The sequence below is a fragment of the Danio aesculapii genome, chromosome 23, assembly GCF_903798145.1.
Source record: "Danio aesculapii chromosome 23, fDanAes4.1, whole genome shotgun sequence".
In the NCBI taxonomy this organism is placed as follows: domain Eukaryota; kingdom Metazoa; phylum Chordata; class Actinopteri; order Cypriniformes; family Danionidae; genus Danio; species Danio aesculapii.
This window is the reverse complement of record NC_079457.1, coordinates 14352278-14373651: the sequence shown is the minus strand read 5'-3', so window position 1 is coordinate 14373651 and position 21374 is coordinate 14352278. Positions and strand designations below refer to the sequence as shown.

Below are 21374 nucleotides of genomic sequence, written 5' to 3'. Positions count from 1 at the left end.
TAAGACATTATAAATGGTTTGATTTGTTACATTAAATAAGTAATATTCAAGCACTTTATTTTTTCACGTTTGATGGATACATACATACATACATACATACATGCATATATACATACATACATACACTACCTTACAAAAGTCTTGTCGCCTATCCAAGTTTTAGGGACAATAAATAATAACTTGACTTCTAGTTGATCATTTAGTATCAGAAGTGGCTTTTATGAAAGGCAAAGGCCTCTAGATTATGCTAATTTTACCAAAATAAAATATGATCATGGCTTAATTTTTAATTATTTAATTAGGACAGTAAGGCTTGACTTTGTTAGACAAAAGTCTTGTCACTTAACAGAAATAATGTACAGTAAAGAATATAAAGTCATGGTGCAGTGGAAAAAGAATTAATATTGTGTTTGACTCCCATGAGCTTGGAGGACTGCATCCATACATCTCTGCAGTGACTCAAATAACTTATTAATAAAGTCGTCTGAAATGGCAAAGAAAGCGTTCTTGCAGGACTTCCAGAGTTTATCAAGATTCTTTGGATTCATCTTCAGTACCTCCTCCTTCATCTTATCTGAGACATGCTCAATGATGTTCATGTCTGGTGACTGGGCTGGCCAATCCTGGAACACCTTGACCTTCTTTGCTTTCAGGAACTTTGATGTGGAGGCTGAAGTATGAGAAGGAGCGCTATCCTGCTGAAGAATTTGCCCTCTCCTGTGGTTTGTAATGTAATGGGCAGCAGAAATGTCTTGATACCTTAGGCTGTAATTGTTGCCATCCACTATGCAGATCACTTGCATGCCCCCATACTGAATGTAACCCCAAACCATGATTTTTCAAACCATAAATCTTGGGTCCATGCGGGTTCCAATAGTTCTTCTGCAGTATTTGTGTTGATTGGGATGCAGTTCAACAGATGATTCATCTGAAAAATCGACCTTCTGCCACTTTACCAAATGATCAAGTCAAGTTATTATTTGTTGCTCTTACAAATGGGATTGACGACAAGACTTTTGTCAAGTAGTATCAATAGATAGATAGATAGATAGATAGATAGATAGATAGATAGATAGATAGATAGATAGATAGATAGATAGATAGATAGATAGATAGATAGATAGATAGATAGATAGATAGATAGATAGATAGATAGATAGATAGATAGATAGATAGATAGATAATCTTTGAAATGATATATTGTCTAGTCGTATATTATGGGACAATATACATCAATATGAATGAATTATTTTGCGGGATTTATTTTATTTTTGTAAAGTTACACATTTTGTTTCAGAATAGAAAATATCCAGCATAGTTTCAGCTCTAGGTCAGAATATATAGATACAAAATATTGTTCAACAACAATAAAAGTCAAGTAGCAACAGATCACGATGAATTCTTAAAATGAAGTGTTTTTTATTGATTATAACATATTGCGATGATCGTTGTCAGTATGTTTTCATCCACTTTAAAAGTTCAACTTCATTAGGACTAAAACAATAACTCATCCTTTTAAGATGTCATAAAAACACTTAGCATCCCATGTGTTTATTTATAACCTCATAAATCTGCTCATGTAAATGTTGCAACTATTATTCGCAGAGGGTTATAACACTAAAGCTGATGTAATGCATTGCAACAAATTCTACTGTGGCAATTAAATAATGGCCAGTTTAAACAAATTATATACATATATATTGTACATTTTGCTATTGCTTTGCTTTACCGCAGAGAAATTTAGAATAAAATGTGATGTATTATCACAAAGAAAATCTCACAATGCCAAAAAATTGAAACATAATTAAAATTTTGTACGTTTCTTTTGATGTTGGATGCATTTTTATCATCGCCCAGGATTAATGCCAATCTGTGTGGTCACATCTGCAGGGAGACATGGATTTCTCTGTTAGTTCTCCACCTCCTCTAGTCACAATCACTATCTCTCCTGCTTTATCTCCCCCCCACCCTTTCCACTATCTTTGAGATTATGTGCTGACTGTGGCGGTTTGCAACTGAACTGAGAGCAGCAGTGCTACACAGTAATCACACAGGGAGAAAAAGGAGGAGGTGGAGGGTTCGGTGACTGAGAAAGACGAGGATTAAAAAGATGTGATCTGCAGGCGCCCTTAGATCATGCTGTCCAATCGAAATCAATCATAGAGACGGGATGAATGGGACGTGTGAATGTGTTCGGGGAGATTGAAAAGGAAACCCAGGAGATAGGGAAACTATAAAAGGGGACACTAGAATAGTGAGGTGAAATTGCAAGGGAAGGAAGAAATTGGAAAAGGGAAAAAAAGGGAAGGAAGGCAAGTGTCACAATGGGGAAAAAAAAAGGTGCAAGTGAAATGTATATGTATTGAGAGAGTGAAATGGAAACCGCAAAAGACAGCATGAGGGATGGCATGAGCTAAATCAGAAGATACAGAGATGGCAAGATGATGCAGAAAAGCACAGAGCTGAGGGTGGTTTCAGAGATGGGCATAATCCAGTCAAAAACAAAACATCTGTCATCATTTACTCACTCTCATGTCACTCCAAACTTGCTTGTCTTTCTTCTGCAGAGAAAACACAAAAAAAGGGCTTGTGCACTGAAATGACGCAAAAGCATCACAGAACTAGTTCATATGACTCATACACTTGATTCCAATTAATCTAAAGTCATGTAATAGCTTTTTTGTTTGGAACAGACAAGCATAAGAAGGTGTGACTGAAATATCTATATCAAGATATATCGAGAGGATCACATGCTTATGATTGATATATAAATATATATGGCATTTCTTTGTGGAGTTTGCATGTTGTCACTGTGTTGGCGTGGGTTTACTCTGGCTACTCTGGTTTCCCCCACAGTCCAAAGCAAACACATGTGCTAAAGGTGAATTGAGTAAACTAAATTGACCGTAGTGTTTGCGTGTGAATACAAGAGTGTATGGGTGTTTCCCAGTGTTGGGTTGCGGCTGAAAGGGCATCCGCTGCATAAAACATTTGCTGGATAAGTTGGCGGTTCATTCCACTGTGACGACTCCTGATTAATAAAGGAACCAAGCTGAAAATAAAATAAATGAATGATTGAAATTGTCCGTAGAGTGTGTAGGTGTGAATGAGTGTATATGGGTGTTTCCCTGTACTGGGTTGCAGCTGGAAGGGCATGCGCTGTGTAAAACATACGCTGGCATAGTTGGTAGTTCATTCCATTGTGGTGGCCCCTGAAATAGATAATAAGCTGAAGCAAAATGAATAAATGAATGAATGAATGAATGAATTTGTCTTTGCCATGATGACGCTACATAATATTTAACTAGCTTAAAGTGCAATTGGAAGGTTAAGGGTTGATTAGGTTAACTGGGCAAGTTGTTAGTAAGTTACTGGGCAATAGTTGTATGTTCTGTAGCCAATCAAGAAAATAATTTCTTAAGGGAGATAATAATATTGTTCCTAAAACTCATTATTTTTAAGTGAAGTTTATTTATGAACTAATATCGAGAGGATCACGTGCTTATGATTGATTACATCTGGTCCCGCATTAGCCAATTTATGATTCACCAATCAGACGATTCCTAACCACTATAAATACCCTAAGTTCCATATAACAGCCATCTTTGTTTTGAAGAATCCCCCCTTCCACCCCTTTTCCTCCTACTTTTCTAGATGGGTTGCACGGTGGCCCAGTGGTTAGCACTATTGCCTCACAACAAGAACATCACTGGTTCTAGTCCTTACCAAGCCAGTCGATGTTTCTGTGCGGAGTTTACATGTTCTCCCCGTGCTCACATGGGTTTCCCCCGGGTTCCCCGGTTTTCCCCTACGGTCCAAAAACATGCAAATTAAGTTAATTGACTAATCCAAATCAGCACCATAGACATGCTCCTAGTAAGTAGTTATCTCTTAAGAGCAACCGCTATCTGTTCATTAGCTACTACAGCAGGGGAGTTCGAGATCTACCTGAGCTCAAACTCCCCTCTCGCCTTGCAAACGGGAGGAAGCCCCAGGCTCGAGAATCTTATGAGCCCAGGGCTCTCTCCCGGCAAATCATGCTAAATAAGCTTTATAATCAATCATAAGCTAAGTGTGAACTCTTGACTGCATTTTATAACAATTTGAACTTTTCATTGATTTTCTTATTTGTAAATAATTCAAATGAACATCAAATACAGAACATCAACATATGAACAAAGTGTTAAAAGGAAAATAGATACATCATATAAGTGTATACAGGACATTAAAATATAAACAAAGTCTTAAAAGGAAAATAAAAACGTCATATAAATCTATACAGAATATCAGCATATAAACAAAGCGTTAAAAGGAAAATAAAAACATCATAAAAATGTATATAGAGCACTAACATATAAAACAAGTCTTAAAAGGAAAATAGAAACGTCATATAAATGTATATGCATATTAAATCATACATAAAAGATGAAAATGAGTAAATAAACCTAAACAATAAAAAATGCATGCACAAAAGTAAATATAAACAAACAAACAAACAAACAAACAAACAAGCAATTAAATAAACAAATAATTAAATTTTTCAATTCACCTTTATTTGGATAGCGCTTTTACAATGAAGATTGTGTCAAAGCAGCTTCAAATAAAAGATCATAGTAAATTGGAACAGTGTAGTTCAGTTTTCAGTGTTTAAGTCCAGTTTAGTTTAGTTTAGCTCAGTTCAGTGTGGTTTAATAATCACTACTGAGAGTCCAAACACTGAAGAGTAATCCATCGATGCGCAGCTCTACAGATCTGGAACTATGCAAGCCAGTGGCAACAAATAAATATTATTTAAAATAGGGAAGGGGGAGTGTTGCAAATATAGCCATTATTATTTCGTCTTGTTACATGTTTATCTTAACCATTAACAGTTTTTATTCCAGCCAAACTAAAAGAACTAAGACTTTCTCCAGAACAAAACAATATAATAGGAAATACTGTGTAAATGTCACAACGCTTTAAGCATCACATGGGAAATATTTGAAAAAGAATTCAAATATCACAGGAGGGTTAATAGTTTTGCCTTCAACTTACATATTGTACAAGGAACAGATCATTATGAGTCATTTATCACTAAACACATTGATATCAACCTTTAGCATGTTCATAAGACTCTACTGGGGAAGCAGCAGTCTGATTTATCTTTTTAATTAACCGGTTGATCTGGTGTTTGCAAAAAGTCTGGTCTGTGATTCCCTAAAGCATACTACACTTGAATTGTAGAAACTATTGGCACTAGTGGTATCTATGATCTACTTAGGCATTCAGTGCTTTTGGGAAACAGAGTCTTTAATGGTTTGTACATGAATCAGGCTGATTTGATTCTCTCACCAAACTCAGTGACTCAATGGTCCACTCAGAGTAGTTAACAGCTCACTGGAGGGCAAAATTAGCAGTAAAAACTTCATAAATGTTGCTCTTTTCCTACAAAAGGCTACCTGAAGACTTCAAAACATTCAAGCCTTTAGATCAGAGATGAAAAAGGGTTTTCAAGTATCAAAATAGTGAAAGCGTAACACAGCCATAATTGATTTTCATGTATTAGAAATTGTGAATGGCGACGCAATGGCGCAGTAGATGTCGCCTCACAGCAAGAAGGTTGCTGGTTCGAGCCTCGGCTGGGTCAGATGGCAGTTTTTGCATGATTTATACTAAATTGTCATTCATCAATATTATTTAAAGATCCCAGTGTAAATTTTAAATCTACATACAACGGGGGTGTCTCCGTGGTGCAGTGGGTAGCACAATCGCTGGTCTTCAGGAAGGTCTCTGGCTCGAGCCTTGGCTGGCTCAGTTGGCATTTCTGTGTGGAGTTTGCATGTTCTCCCCGTGTTCGTGTGGATTTCCTCCGGGTGCTCCGGTTTCCACCACAGCCCAAAGACATGCGGTACAGGTGAATTTAGTAAGCTTAATCGGCAGTAGTGTATGTGAGTGTGTGCAAGACAAGTGTGCAAGTGTGTGGGTGTTTCCCAGTGTTATGTTGCAGCTGGAAGGGCATCTGCTGCGTAAAAGATGTGCTGGATAACTTGGCGGTTCATTCCGCTGTGGCTACCCCTGAAAAGATAATGAATAAATGAATTATATACAAATTTATTCACATACATACAGTATATGTAAGGTATTGATTTATGCCATATAGCAGATCTTAACATCCTGGTTTTTATTTATTCATTCTACCACAAAACTAGGCTATATATTTAAATGGTCACACTTAATTTATTTACTAACATGAACTAAGAATGAACAATACTTGTACAGTAATTATTCATCTTTGTTCATTTATTCATTCATTCAATCATTGTCTTTTTGGCTTAGTCCCTTTATTAATCTGGGGTCGCCACAGCAGAATGAGTCGCCAACTTATCCAGCATAGGTTTTACACAGCGAATACCCTTCCAGCTGCAACCCGTCACTGGGAAACACCCATATATTCTCATTCACACACATACACTACGGATAATTTAGCTTACCCAATTCACCTATACCACATGTCTTTGGACATGTAGGGGAAACCAAAGCATCCTGAGGAAACCCACGCGAACATGGAGACAACATGCAAACTCCACACAGAAATGCCAACTGACCCGGCCGAAGCTCAAACCAGCGACCTTCTTGGTGTGAGGCGATTATGCCAATCACTGTGTCACCGTGATGCCCAATCTTAGTTCAACATTTACAAATCAAATTCATTATTAAAATCCAAAGCCTTGCTTGTTAAGTTATGGACATCCAGGGGAGGTTGCTATCGAAGAATAAAGCAACGCGAATAAAGGGTTTTATTCAACAACAAAAAAATCCCTCCTGGATGTACTTTATCTCACTTATTACATGGCTACTTGCCACGAAACATAAAAAATAGACACTAAACATTGCTTTGAGCCCAAATAGTATATCCATACTTCAAATAAACCCAAAACTAACAGAAACAAAAACAGCTGAGAGCTGATCAAGCGGTAACATGTGCATTATTCAGTCACAAGATGGCGCCAAACAGTCAAAAACGCAAACCTGACAGAAATCTGGCTTAATAAAGCATGGACTCAACCTACGGACTATTCATTAAAGATGACATCAAATAGTCAAACACCATGGCATGGATGGTGGAGGGATTTAAACGTATTTACTGGTGCTCAAAGTGATTTGAAGTTCCTGCATGAGCCTGTGATATTCAGCGGTTGTTATCTTGCAGTAACACACCTGAGAATGTTGCGACTGACCAATTAGAATCGAGTATTCTAAACAGCTGTGTGATAACATTAGCTAATGCACTCTGAATTAACAAGAACTAACAAGAAATTACTTTATTTTCATTAACGCTAACAAAGATGAATAAATACTGTTGAACTATTCATTTTTTGTTTGTATTAGAGACATTATCTAATTGTAAACCGTTACCATGTAAACTATATTATTGGCCAGAACTAATTTGTAAAATAGGACTATAATGAATGAAGTTACAGACATTAACATCATTTTGCTTGTTTGTGAAGCTGCTTTGAAACAGTTGTGAAAAGTGCCATCTAACAAATGTAGGACATGTTAAAATCTTTTGTTCAACACTTATTCAACACAAAAAGAAAATGATTTTCAAATATCTCCAGAAAAAGCAAGTCACACAGATTTGAAACGACATGAGAATGAGTACATGATTACAGATATTACACATTTTTGTGAGAAAAATCCTCTTTTAAGGAAGGAAGGAAGTCAAGGTGAGGGAAAATAAAGCTAAAACATCTACAGGGATTCAGAAATGAAGAGGAACGCTTTTGTGTGAACCAGGGCAACCTCAAGCGCAGAGGAAGATGTGTTGTGATGTACATGAAATGAAAGATTTTACAGTCTGAATCCGCTCTACTGAGAGAATAAAAGCGAATGAATGGAGAGAGAAAAAAAGGAAAAGGCAGGCAGGAAGGCAAACTAGGGCAGATCTTGCACTTTTGGCAGTTTGAATTGTGTGGGCATCAAAACCACGCTGAGTATTATTGAGCAAATTAGTGCATTTACTATGCCAGCGTCACAATGATGCAGATTCCCATGTTGGCAATATCTTTTTTCCCCCCACCGTTTATCTTATGGATATTCATTTTGTGAATTCTTGCAAAAAGAGGATTTACGACTCTCAGCAGGAATCCACAATCTCTTTTCCTATAATCAACACACACAGTCCTGCGCTCAGAGAAAAATATGCTAAACTAGACACTAAAATAGAAAATATTGTAATTTCAACGTGCCAACAAAAACTTGCTTTTTTGTATTTTTAATATTGATTATTATATTATATTATATTATATTATATTATATTATATTATATTATATTATATTATATTATATTATATTATATTATATTATATTATATTATATTACATTATATTACATTATATTATGATTATCACGTTAAGCCGAGTGGGATATGGCTGTATATCGGCACTAGTGGTAGGCGTGCATTGCCTTAGTGCCCCACTAGTGATGATATACAGCCATTTCGCACTGCTATTCATGTGATATTCAACAGTTTGACGGCATAATCATGTATATTAAAAAGAAAATCAAACACAAAGAGTATCAAAATCCCTTTTATATGAGGAACTACTTTCTTCCGCCATTCATTCACATCTGCAGCTGACGTTAGAACAGCAGAAACTGTTATTAATTCACCAACGCCATTTTAGAGCTAGTATTTGAATGATTCTCTACCGTAATGTCTAAAGTGATGACAAAACAGCTGATTTTGCTCACATTTTAAGATTATAAGACTGAACAACATGAAATGTCATCAGTCTACATAGATTTCTAGTATTTCTCTGTTGCAATCAGGATATCACAATTATTAACCCCTAAATTTGCATGTTCTCCCTGTGTTTGCGTGGGTTTCCTCCGAGTGCTCCGGTTTTCCCCACAGTCCAAAGACATGCGCTATAGGTGAACTGGGTAAGCTTAATTGTCCGTAGTGTATATGTGTGGGAATGAGAGTTTATGGGTGCTTCCCAGTGATTGGTTGCAGCTGGAAGGGCATCTGCTGTGTAAAACAGTGTTTCCCAACCCTGTTCCTGGAGGCACACCAACAGTTCATGTTTTGGATGTCTCCCTCATCTGACCCATTAACTTCAGGTTTTGGAGTCTCTTCTAATGTTCTGATAAGTTGTTTCAGGTGTGTTTGATTAGAGAGATGTTGAAAATGTGTACTGTTGGCGTGCCTTCAGGAACAGGGTTGGGAAACTCTGCATTAGAAGAGACTCCAAAACCTGAAGTTAATGGGTCAGATGAGGGAGACATCCAAAACATGAACTGTTGGTGTGCCTCCTGGAACAGGGTTGGGAAACACTGGTGTAAAACATATGCTGGAAAAGTTGACGGCTCATTCCGCTGTGGCGACTCCTCATTAATAAAGGGATTAAGCCGAAAAGAAAATGAATAAATAAATGAACAAATGAATATATTATATTATATTATATTATATTATATTATATTATATTATATTATATTATATTATATTATATTATATTATATTATATTATTCCAATTTAAAATAACAGTTTTTATATTTTATTACAGAAAGTTATTTCTGTAATGCAAATGTGATTTTTTTCAGCATCATTACTCTGGATTTTAGAATTTTAAAATAGTACAGACATATTTTTAAAAAGATTTTAAAAACTGTGCGGATTAATGTTTGTTAAACAAATCGTATTTATTCAAGCATTTGTTTGTAATAGAAATGTGAAAATCTAAATGACCTTACTGTCACGTTTGATCAGTGTAATGCATTCTTGCTCAATATGCTTTTATAAAACAAACAATCCTACTGACCTTAAGCTTTTGTCCTTTAATGAAATAATTGTTTAACTGCTAGCCAGTGTGCGACAGTCGTCTGGGTCTGGTTTAGTATGCAGTGCAGGGCATGACTTTCAATCCTATTAGGCTTTTGGGAAACGAGTGCAGTTTGAAGCTTGTCGCTACTCTGCGTTCTGCTGCAGTAATCAATATATACGTCCATTTTCACACCAATCATTACAGACCAAACTGATCAATATATCTTCATATAACCAAATGCATTGTAATACACTTTTCTGCTAGACTGGAACATGTACAATTGTCCTTTTTGACATGCTAATACCATATACACTTACCAGCCACTTTATTAGGTACACCTTACTTGTACCGGGTTGGACCCCCTTTTTCCTTCAGAACTGCATTGATCTTTTATGGCATAGATTCAACAAGGTACTGGAAATATTCCTCAGAGATTTTGGTCCATATTGACATGATAACAACACGCAGTTGCCGCAGATTTGTCGACTGCACATCCATAATGCAAATCTTCTATACCACTACATCCCAAAGGTGCTCTATTGGATTAAGTTCTGGTGACTGTGGAGGCCATTTGAGTAAAGTGATCTCATTGTCATGTTCAACAACCAGTCTGAGATGATTCACGCTTTATGACATGGTGCGTTATCCTGCTGGAAGTAGCCATCAGAAGATAGGTACACTGTGGTCATTAAGGGATGGACATAGCAACAAAACTCAGGTAGGCTGTGGCGTTAACACGATGCTCAATTGGTACTAATGGGCCCAAAGTGTGCCAAAAAAATATCTCTTACACCATTACACCACCACCAGCAGCCATCCGCCTCAAGGTTGGACGTGTTGTGCATTCAGAGATGCTCTTCTGCATACCTCGGTTGTAACGAGTGATTATTTGAGTTACTGTTGCCTTTCTATCAGCTGGAACCAGTCTGGCCATTCTCCTCTGACCTCTGGCATCAACAAGACATTTGCGCCCACAGAACTGCAGCTCACTGGATATTTTCTCTTATTCTGACCATGCTCTGTTATCACTTGAGATAGTGTGTGAAAATTACAATAGATCAGCAGTTTCTGAAATACTTAGACCAGCCCGTCTGGCACCAACAACCATGCCATGTTCAAAGTCACTTAAATCACCTTTCTTCCCCATTCTGATATTCGTTTTGAACTGCAGCAGATCATCTTGACTATGTCTACAAGCCTAAATGCATTGAGTTGCTGCCATGTAATTGGCTAATTAGAAATTAGTGTCAATGAGCACCTAATAAAGTGGCCGGTGAGTGTATATATCCAATGTATACATTATTATCTTATTTTTTTGCATGGGTATTGACTCAATTGTACATACTGTTAGAAATTCAGCGTATGCCACTATAATCCTGTCCATTCAAGTGTTTTCTAAAGAACGTTTGTTCATGATGCTTCTCTGCTGGGTGAAGCTTGAAATTGAAATGAACTGAAAGGATTCATTAACTAAAAGTCATACTTGTGCTGTTATGAAATGAGGAAAAGAAACTAATTATAAGATGTTTGAGCTGTATTTAAATGTGTGCTTGGATTTGGAATATTAGCATACTGCATACCAAACAATATGAAGACCACTGTTGTAAATAGTATTTGATACATTCAAATATAGTATATGAGTACAGATTACTAGTACAAATTGTATAAAATACATGTTACTAGCATGTTTAATTTTGTTAGTGTGCATTTATCTACAGTTTATTTAATAACTGAGGAAGGAACTTAATACTGTTAATTACTAAGCATACATTAAAACATTTAAATTGCTATAAAAAATTGAAGTTCTTTTAGCTTGATTGTAATTGTAAATTAAATTAATACATCTTCAGTGGCAATTCATACATATTGCATTTTTTCCATACCAATGCACTATTTCCATTGTTTTTCTTTGTAATGGAAACGTTTCACGTGTGCTTAACTGCATAATCGTTGCTTTTGTTTTTGCAAAGCATGTTTGTGGGCATTATAGGGATCTACCGTGTGCTCTGCCCCTTTCCAGGTATTCTCACAGTCCTTCACAGCATCCTTTGCAATCTACATAGTGTCCAGCGGGTAGGTAGAGAAAGAGGCCTCTCTCTGCATGGCCTGAACTGGGCATGTGCACAACCGAAAAAACCCAGTCAACGGGTCCCTCTGCCTTTGTGCTTCTACCCAAAGTTATCCATCAGGCATTGATTATTTACAAGTATGGAAAGGTACTATTTGTTCTGAAGCTGACAGGTCTCTGCTGGATGAAATGTTTGTTTCCACTAACCGGTAATTTACTGAATGCCCCTTTGCTCTTTTTTTGTTGTTGTTGATAAAAGCCTGAGATTTGTGTGCCTGTTGTTGTGAAATGGCAGTGAAACTTTCAGAGAATGTCTTGAAGCCCATTTTGCTTGTTTTTGAGTCATTTAGCTTTAACTGTGGTTTCATTTGCATGATCAGACCCCTGCCTTTCTGTACTTGCGTTTGTGTATTAACTCTGCATCTGCATCGTGCTGTTATATGAGCCTTTTCAAGCACTCTGAAATGATTCTGAAAATGCCAGATTCTACCATGTTGTGTTTCAGATGCCTGTGATGTAGTAGTTCAATCTTGTTGTGTATGTGTGTGTGTTTTTGTGTGTGTGCGTGTTAGGGATATTGTGGACCTCACCCCGTCAGAGGAGGATACATCTGTGCTTCAGTATGCAGCGTGGGGACCTCAAGGGAACCAGCTGGTGAGGATGTGAACTTTATTTTTTATTTTGCTATTCATTTTTTAAACTATTTTACTGTATGCTTACTTTAACTGATAGGAATGTGTTCAGAATGTAATAGTACTGCATGGTAAATATTATGCACTAGGGTTGAGTGATGTGAACCAATTTGGTTTGTACAATGTCTAATGTGAAACATCGCTAAGGACGATGGCATCATCGTCGTAGGCGGCAGTGAATTAATTATTTATGAATAATTAATTAATTAATTCATAACGAATTAATTATTTGTAGCCTACCATTTCAACTACCTGACCCGCATGGTCTTTGTTTTACCCATAACCAAATCATAAATAAATTAAGATAAGTTACACACAAATTACCACGCCAATCACTTTTTCCGTGGGACTCTGACATGAATCAGCAGAGTGATCTGTGTCTTTATAATGGCGTCGACAAACTTGGTTGGTAAAAAAAGATCCACAACCAACAGGAATTAACCAACAGTATCTGAGGTTTTCGCTGAAATTACTAAGTACAAGCATGAAAGCGAAAGATTGAAGCAGTGTACTGACAGATTCCAAAGACCGAAGAGTTGTTTGATAGAGACAAGATTATTTAAATATCACAGTTAACAACTATAGTGAGACAAGATCCAGCGGTACATCCTTGATAAACTGTCCGATGTGCACTGCGGGGCGGAGGATCACAATGTCTATTGGCCATCGGTGATGGACTATGGCATCGTCTATCAGCCCAACCCTATTATGCACTTTTTTATTATGGTTTTGTTAATAATTAGGATTACATAATTTTGTACGTTATTATTATTTTTATGCCATTATTGTTTTATAATCTCTATGCTATAGGTTGAAAAAGCAAACAAAAAATAGAAATGTTGCATTGGTTACTAGTTATTTTTAACGGTTTAAAATTTTAGTTAACAATAATAACCATAAATACAAATATTTTTTTTTAGTATGTGAAACAGTATTTCATGATAAAAATGTGTGTCATTTGCTTGTTTAATTTGGATATTGGTGTTAAATAAGGATATTTTACTCTTTATTTATTTTTATTTAGTTTTACAGTGTTTTTATTTTGTTTGTTTTTTTGACTGATACTGATAACCAATACAAAGTTTTGCGGCCGATATCCAATATTAGCAAACAAGCATAAATATAATTTTAAAACCCTTATTATAAAACTTCAGAACAGTTTGATTTGGCAATCTAAAGATAATTTTATTAATCAGTTCTTTCATGGACAACTTCATGGACAGCTTTCTTTTACATAAATAAAGTCTGTTGGCACCAATAGCCTAGTGGTTAAGTGCGTTGACATATAGCACCATGATGCTCACGGCGACCCGAGTTCGATTCCTGCCTTGAGGTTCTTTGCTGACCCTCCCCCTCTCTCTGCTCCCAATACATTTCTTTCTGTAACCTCTACGGTCCTTTCCAAATAAAGGTGAAAAACCCTTAAAAATATATAATTATTATAAATAAAATCTATTGCTTGACAATAATAATTATGCATAAATAAAGCTAAGGGGTGGCATGGTGGCTCAGTGGTTAGCACTGTCGCTTCACAGCAAAAAGGTTGCTGGTTTGAGCCCCGGCTGGGTCAGTTGGCATTTCTGTGTGGAATTTGCATGTTCTCCCCGTGTTCGCGTGGGTTTGCTCCAGTTGCTCCGGTTTCCCCCACTGTCCAAAGACATGCACTATAGATGAGTTGAATAAGCTAAATTAGCCGTAGTGTATGTTTGTTAATGCGAGAGTGTATGGGTGTTTCCCAGTACTTGGTTGTGGCTGGAAGAGCATCGGCTGCGTAAAAACATATGCTGGATAAGTTGACGGTTCATTCCTCTGTGGCGACCCCTGATAAATAAAGGGACTAAGCCGAGAGAAAATGAATGACTGAATAAAAAAATAAATCAAACAAGTAACTAAACATTAACCAACATCCAGCAAGTACTAAAGTAGTGTTTAAAACTTGGCATAATATGTACACATACATATGCAAGAGATATAGAGTTATTGTAGATTTATTCAGATATACTGTAGTTATAGTGAGATTTATATGGAATTCATATGATTTATGAAAAAAATAAGTTTTCTTACTTTTTAAAATTTGGTCACACTTTATTTTGATTGTCCGTTTGTTGAATTTAAGTTACATTGCATCTACGTGCCAATTAATTCTCATTAGATAATAAGTGGACTGTTAGGTTGAGGTTAGGGTTAGTGTAAGTTGACATGTACTTGCAAAGTTTCTTATAGTCAGTTTAATGTCTGTTGAAGGAGCAGTATCAACAAATATTAGCAGACAAATACTTAAATAACAATCAAAATAAAGTGTTACCTAAATTTTTTTGTCTTGTTTCCAGTCCAAATATCTACATTTCAAAGCAAATACAATATTATTTTACTCACCCCACTGGTAGATCATTAAGCTTGTTTTAAGGAAAGACTCTTAATTTTGCCTTATTTCAAATGAAGCTGAAGACATTTTCTTTTAATTGAACTAAGAGTTTTTATATATTTTAATAGAAACGAGACAAAGCAAGAAGTTAGAGTAAGTAAGAAAAGCATTTTTTGCACTGTGACTATTCAATTTCTGAATCTGAATACTGTTAGACTCTAGAAAACCAAATAGAGCTATTAAAACCATCTTGTGAAACTATTCATATCACAATAATTATTAATCAGATTTTTCCAATATCGAGCACCTCTAATATCGATGTGTTTTAATGTCTAAATTCAGTTGTAGTATTTAAAAATATATTTTACTTTTAGTCAAAATTGTATGTGTATGTATTTAATATTGCTCAGAACATTAAAATAATGACAGCTGTAATTTCCCATTTCTTAATATTCACTTTGTGCACTTAGTTTTCAAATATCCTTGCAATCATCTTGCATAATGTCTTCATCTGTCTATATTAATCCTGGTCGTGTCTCTTTGTTGACTCCAGGTCTATGTCTTTGAGAATGACATCTACTACAAACCCGATGTGTCCAGCAAGGCGATGCGTCTGACAGCCTCGGGCAAGAAGGGAATGGTGGTTAATGGGCTTTCTGATTGGACATACGAAGGTCAGTGATCTCGGACAGATCGTGCCTTTCAATACTCTCACTCAGTCTATCACTGTAATGAGTCCTCTTATCTTTATGTGTGTATTGAGAACATTTTGACAACCTCTCGATGACTCTGCAGTATTCACAGACAGATTATTATCTCATTTGCCCTCATAAATGCACAATGAGATTGGTAAATGAGATTTATGATAATCAGCATAGGTCTGCATTGCTCTCTGTATGGGTTAATCAGCCTCATTAAAATTTCATTTCTGTTTTTTACCTTATTCAAATTTAGAGGAGATATTGCTCCAATATCCTGCGTTCTGGTGGGCTAAAGATGGTGCGCGCCTGGCATATCTGTCCATCAACAACTCAGCAACTCCTTTTATGGAAATACATCACTTCCTGGGCGGGAGCTACCCTTCTAATGTCCTCTACCCTTATCCAAAGGTAAAAACATTGGACGTGCAGCAAACTTGTTTAATTTACAAGATGAAATAACCTTATGATCATTCAGTAATTTGCATACTCAATGTAGTGTTCCAAGGACCTCCTTTTGATGGCAATGAGAACATATTGGGGTTCAATGGAGAACTAATATTTCTTAAAAATGTATAAAACTGTAAGGGCCCTATCATACACCCATGCACAATAACAGGATGTGTTTGGCGTAACGAATTGCTTTTTTCAGACTCACGCAACCCTAATTTTCCTGTTTTGTGCCACGTTGTTCAATAGCAAATCCATTTGCGCCATCTTGTGGACTCATGGGTGTGCTGGTCTGAAAAGGAGGTGTGTTAAGGCACATTGTTAGTGAGAAAACCATCTGCAGTGCGAGGATAAAAAATGAGCCTCCTCCATTCAGCCTCTTTACTTTCTCTTTACTTTACTATTACTTTTTACTCCTTTACTTTCGTGGATAAGGGAAACAGTCTTGTATGCACTCCATGGTAGACATCCATTAGCCTACATATTTAATTTTGTTTGTTAAGCACAAAGATTTGTTTCAAAACTATTTCTAAATTCAGTTCTAATTTCCAGCAAATGAATAAATGAACAATAATAACGAAGTGTGGTCAAAAAACTGAGTTTTATCCAAAAACCTATTCTTATGCCCTATATAGTGATGCAGACGTCATCAAAACTTGACAAGTGGAAAAATCTAAGCTTGTTTTAAATAAAACAAATATAAATATGCCTATAATAAATAATACTGCTACTAATAATAACATTATACAAATGCAAATTGTCATGAATAAAACACATAGGTGCATAACTCTGCGCTGGACTTTAGACGAGGTTTTAGTTGGTCAATGACGCAGTCTATTTCAGTTCCTCAAAATAGCAATAACACACCTCCTTTTTAGACCAGCACACCCATGAGTCCACAAAGAGGCAAAAAAGGATTTGCTATTTAAACAATGTGGTGCGAAACATGAAAATTACAGTTGAGCTGGTCTGAAAATAGCAACAAATCGTGCTATACATGACTTGCCCTTATTGCGTTGGGTGTATGATAGGGCCCTAGAGGTTATTGCACACTGATTCTAAAATTTTCAGATTTAATTTTCGCACATTACAAAAATAAATTTGACCTCACTTTGGAAATTTTCTTCCATCATAAAAAAATTTGAATCAAATTTCAATTCTTTACTATTTGAGTAGTATTTTGGCAGTTCAGAGCCACCGTACAAGCGAACAGCAAAAAAAAAAAAAAAAATGCTGTCATTTCACCAGCACAGATCACTTTATTACAAACATAATGCTTAAATTAATACAAATACAGAATGTGGTGGACAAAAAAAATACGAGAATTTCATTCTTCAGTGTACAAAGACCTTAACAATAGATGTCAGAGCAAGCAGTATATGATATCTTCATTGTGTCTCACTCATTTCAGACATTTTCCATGATTTTTTCTTAAACTGCAATGACATAAAAAATATGTATCATTTAAAGTAAACTGTAAAGTAATTGTGTAATTCATTAAAAGGAATTCATTATTATAGAAAATAATGCAAAATGCTTAAATATGTGATAGGGAACATTTGATTCTGTCACTAATTGCCATGTAACTTTTTGTTAAACTTTTTAAACTGCTAACAGAGTTGACATTTTAAACCATTTTATGCTTCAGCTAAAGATGCTAACCTCAAACCAGACACCACATGGCATGTCTAAAATAGAATTTGATCCATTTATATATGATCGTTTTTAAAAAGTGAATTAGAAATGATCACAACAGAGTGGACAAGTAATTAATCGATTATTGGTGTATCCTAAGCATTTTGTACAAATTAATCAGAGAAGAATAAAATGTCTTCCAGAGTTTCCTGCCAGATAAAGTGACATCATTCTTTTTCTGTCAGTGCTTTAAAGATTTTCATGCCTTTTTATAACTGATGTAACAGAGTTCACTGGAATTTACAAATAATACAGAAAAAAGATGTTTTATGCAAATGTTTATTTAACATGTAAATAAAAAATATGAAAATTAGATGCAACTGTTTCATGATCAAAGCTAAATGTAAGATTCTAGACAAAAATAGTTATAGTATATAAGACTTTAAATTAACATTATATATTTGTTATTTATATGTATGTCCCTAAATACACACAAATGTATTTTTAGAGATAACTTTATATAATTTGTTATTATTCAAGATGGTTTCATTTAAGGTTTTGTTTTTGGCAAATAATATCTACACACAATTCTATAATTTACCCATTCATTGTCTCTTCTATAATCAATTAGCAATTTTGGACATCTTGTATAGCGATATGTGGTACAAATGCAGTTGATAGCGTGAACATTATTTTTGGGACAATCTTAAATTTGATTTAAAAAATCCTAATAATCAATTAATTTACTACTAAATGGTTTACATGATGTATCTTACTATAAATAATTAATCTGTTTAGATCTTATTGTAATGTCTGCTCAGGAGACTCTATGTTTTGGGACAGTCCCGAAGTTATCTGTCTGTGACTAAGTATCTATAACTCTGAAGGACATACTGGAGGCCAATAAATCATGGTGACCTAAGCTTTTGCTTTTGAATGATGACTCTTCTTTCAGTTTCTCTCTATCTCAGAAAAAAAGTTATTCTCTGATCTAAGTGCAGCTTAGAAAATACCAGCCCTGCGTTGGCAGCCTCCACACTTCTTAGCTTGAAAAAACTGATTACACACTTTGCTGCATATTGCAAAGATGAAGCTATCAGAAGCTATCAAATGAAAACAAAATCATGCATAATTGAAATATGTCAAATTAAGGACTTTTTAGACTTTTATATAATTTTTATATATTTTTTTATAAATATAAGTGGGATTGTTTATGGGATGTCATTTAAAACATGAAATGTTAAGTGTTTTGTACTTTATTTCTATTGAAGAATGTCTGCATAATGATTTTGGACATCTTAAATGGTACAAGTACAGTATAGTCGTAGTAGATAGATAGTAGATACTGTAGTATGGACAACAATTGTAGGGCAATCTTCATTTTTTAAATTTAAGATTTGATTATTTTTTCAATGAATTCACTGATAAATGATCAGCTGGATGTGTCTTACTACTAGGTACGCCTGAATTTAGTTATTTCAACTTTTTGTTTTAAGTATAAAGAACTGCACTATAAATTTGAGTAGGATTTTTTGTTGTTATCGGATGACAGTTAAAATGTAAAAAGTGAGGTGTTTTGTAATTTATTTCTCTTGAAGAATGTCTGTATAACAGTTTTCTGTAACAATTACCGATTTTGGACATCTTACAGTGAGGAAAATAAGTATTGAACACGTCATGTTTTTTCCTGGGAATAATATTTCTGAAGGTGCTGTTAACATGGAGTTAAACCAGATTTTGGTAAAAACCCAAACAATACAAAGATAAAAATAAAACAAAACAAAAAATTCTGAAAAAAGAGTTGTGTAATAACAATGAAATGACACAAGGAGAAAGTACTGAGCTACGGAAATGAATTTAATACTTTATATAAAAAGCATTTCAAAAATGCAGCTTAAAGACGCCTCTCATATGGAGAATGAAGTCACATGCATTGCTTAGGTGTGAGGTTTTTTCCATAGACGTCAATAGAGTGTAAAATGGTTCTGTGCGTCTCGTCTATCAAATCTGATCTTTTTTTTGTATTTTCTATTGGATTCACATCAGGTGATTGGCTGGGCCATTCCACAGCTTGGTTTTCTTTCTCTGAAAGTATTTGAGAGTTTCCTTGGCTGTGGTTTGGATCATTGTTTTGCTGAAATGTCCACCCTGGTTTCATCTTCATCATCCTGAAAATGTAGACATTGAACTGAAGCAGCTAATATTCATTTGCAGTGACGAAGAGCAGAGGGTTGCTGAAGAACTACTGAGAGATTTCAGCTGCTGTCTGGGCTTTCACTGCCTTTCGTTACCTCCCTTTCTTCATTTGTTTAATACTTTTTCCCTGTATCATTTCATTTTATTACACATAATGTAATTTGTAATCTAATTCGATTTGTTTTGTTTTTTTTGCATATATGGGTTTCTTTGGTTGCTATCAACATTCGGAGAAAATTTCAAGTCAACAGCACCTTTAGAAATATGTTTTCTGAGATAAATGGTGACATGTTCAATACTTATTTTTCCCGCTGTATATGGTACAAGTACAGAAGATAGTATGGACAATAATTGTAGGACACTTTTTTTAAAAGGATTTGATTACATTTTCAATAAATTTACTACTAATTGGTCGACAGGATGTATCTTTCTCCTAGGTACTCATGATTTTAATTATTTCAACTTTTCGTTTTAAGTATACAGAACTGAATTCTATCAAATTGAGTGGGACTTTTTTGTTATGGGATGTCATTTAAAATGTGAAAAGTTCGATGTTTTGTACTTTATTTCTATTGAACAATGTCTGTATAACAGTTTTCTGTAACAAAAAGTATTTATCAAAAACAATCTCACGAGGACACAAATATTTTACGTTTTGTCAGTTTAGTGGTTAATTTGTACGAATTTGTACGCGTTCAGTTTTACGAAAATGTAAGATTTTTAAAAGGAGGCTTGGCACCCAACCCAACCCAACCCCTAAACCCAACTGTCATTGGGGGATTAGCAAATCATACTAAATTGTGCGAATGAGATCATACGAATTAGCCACTAATTCAAAAAGTTACGAATTGCCACGAGATTGTGTTGAATAACCTCAAAATGAATCTGATATCACAGGAATGTTTTAAATAATGAATGCAAACTATGCACTATTTACACAGTGCGAAAAGCCTTCAGTGTTTGATTCGGTGAAGTTAAAAGTATTTGCTCCTTACAGGCGGGATCCAGAATCCCATCAGCCAGTCTGTTTGTGGTGAATTTATACGGTCCAGCGCACACATTAGAGATGATTCCTCCAGACTCCCAGAACAGCAGGTGAAGTTTATCTTTCATTACTGCGTGTCCGCAACTGTGGATGCTAAGCTGTTCATTTTTAATATCCATTTAAAAACATGGTCAAGTATGTCTGATGGGCTTATTGTTAAACAAAAGCTTTCATGCCTTATGCAAAAATGAGTTGTATCTGTTTCACTGTTGCTTTTAGGCACCAAACATATTTCTGCAATCCTCCATACATTTTTGATGACTGACTGTTTTAAAACCAAGTTTACTCTCTAACAAAATGTGAATGGGGGTTTTAATGGGTGACTTCAAAATGAGTTTAGTGGAAGTTTACAGTTGTTTATTTAAAGTAATTCCTTCATTATTAGCAGTTTTATTGCCAATTTAAATGTGTTATG

The 21374-nt window shown here is 35.3% G+C and overlaps 1 protein-coding gene across 2 annotated transcripts in view; it reads left to right on the top strand.

Moving 5' to 3' along the window:
* The window catches only part of LOC130217083 (inactive dipeptidyl peptidase 10), a 132269-nt gene that overhangs the window by 70532 nt on the left and 40363 nt on the right, over positions 1-21374 (top strand). For both annotated transcript variants that reach the window (XM_056449099.1, XM_056449098.1), the window contains exons 6-10: positions 11831-11883; positions 12451-12532; positions 15489-15609; positions 15890-16044; positions 20912-21009. In XM_056449099.1, coding sequence (XP_056305074.1) covers positions 11831-11883; positions 12451-12532; positions 15489-15609; positions 15890-16044; positions 20912-21009 — 509 coding nt within the window. The remainder of the gene's footprint in view (positions 1-11830; positions 11884-12450; positions 12533-15488; positions 15610-15889; positions 16045-20911; positions 21010-21374) is intronic.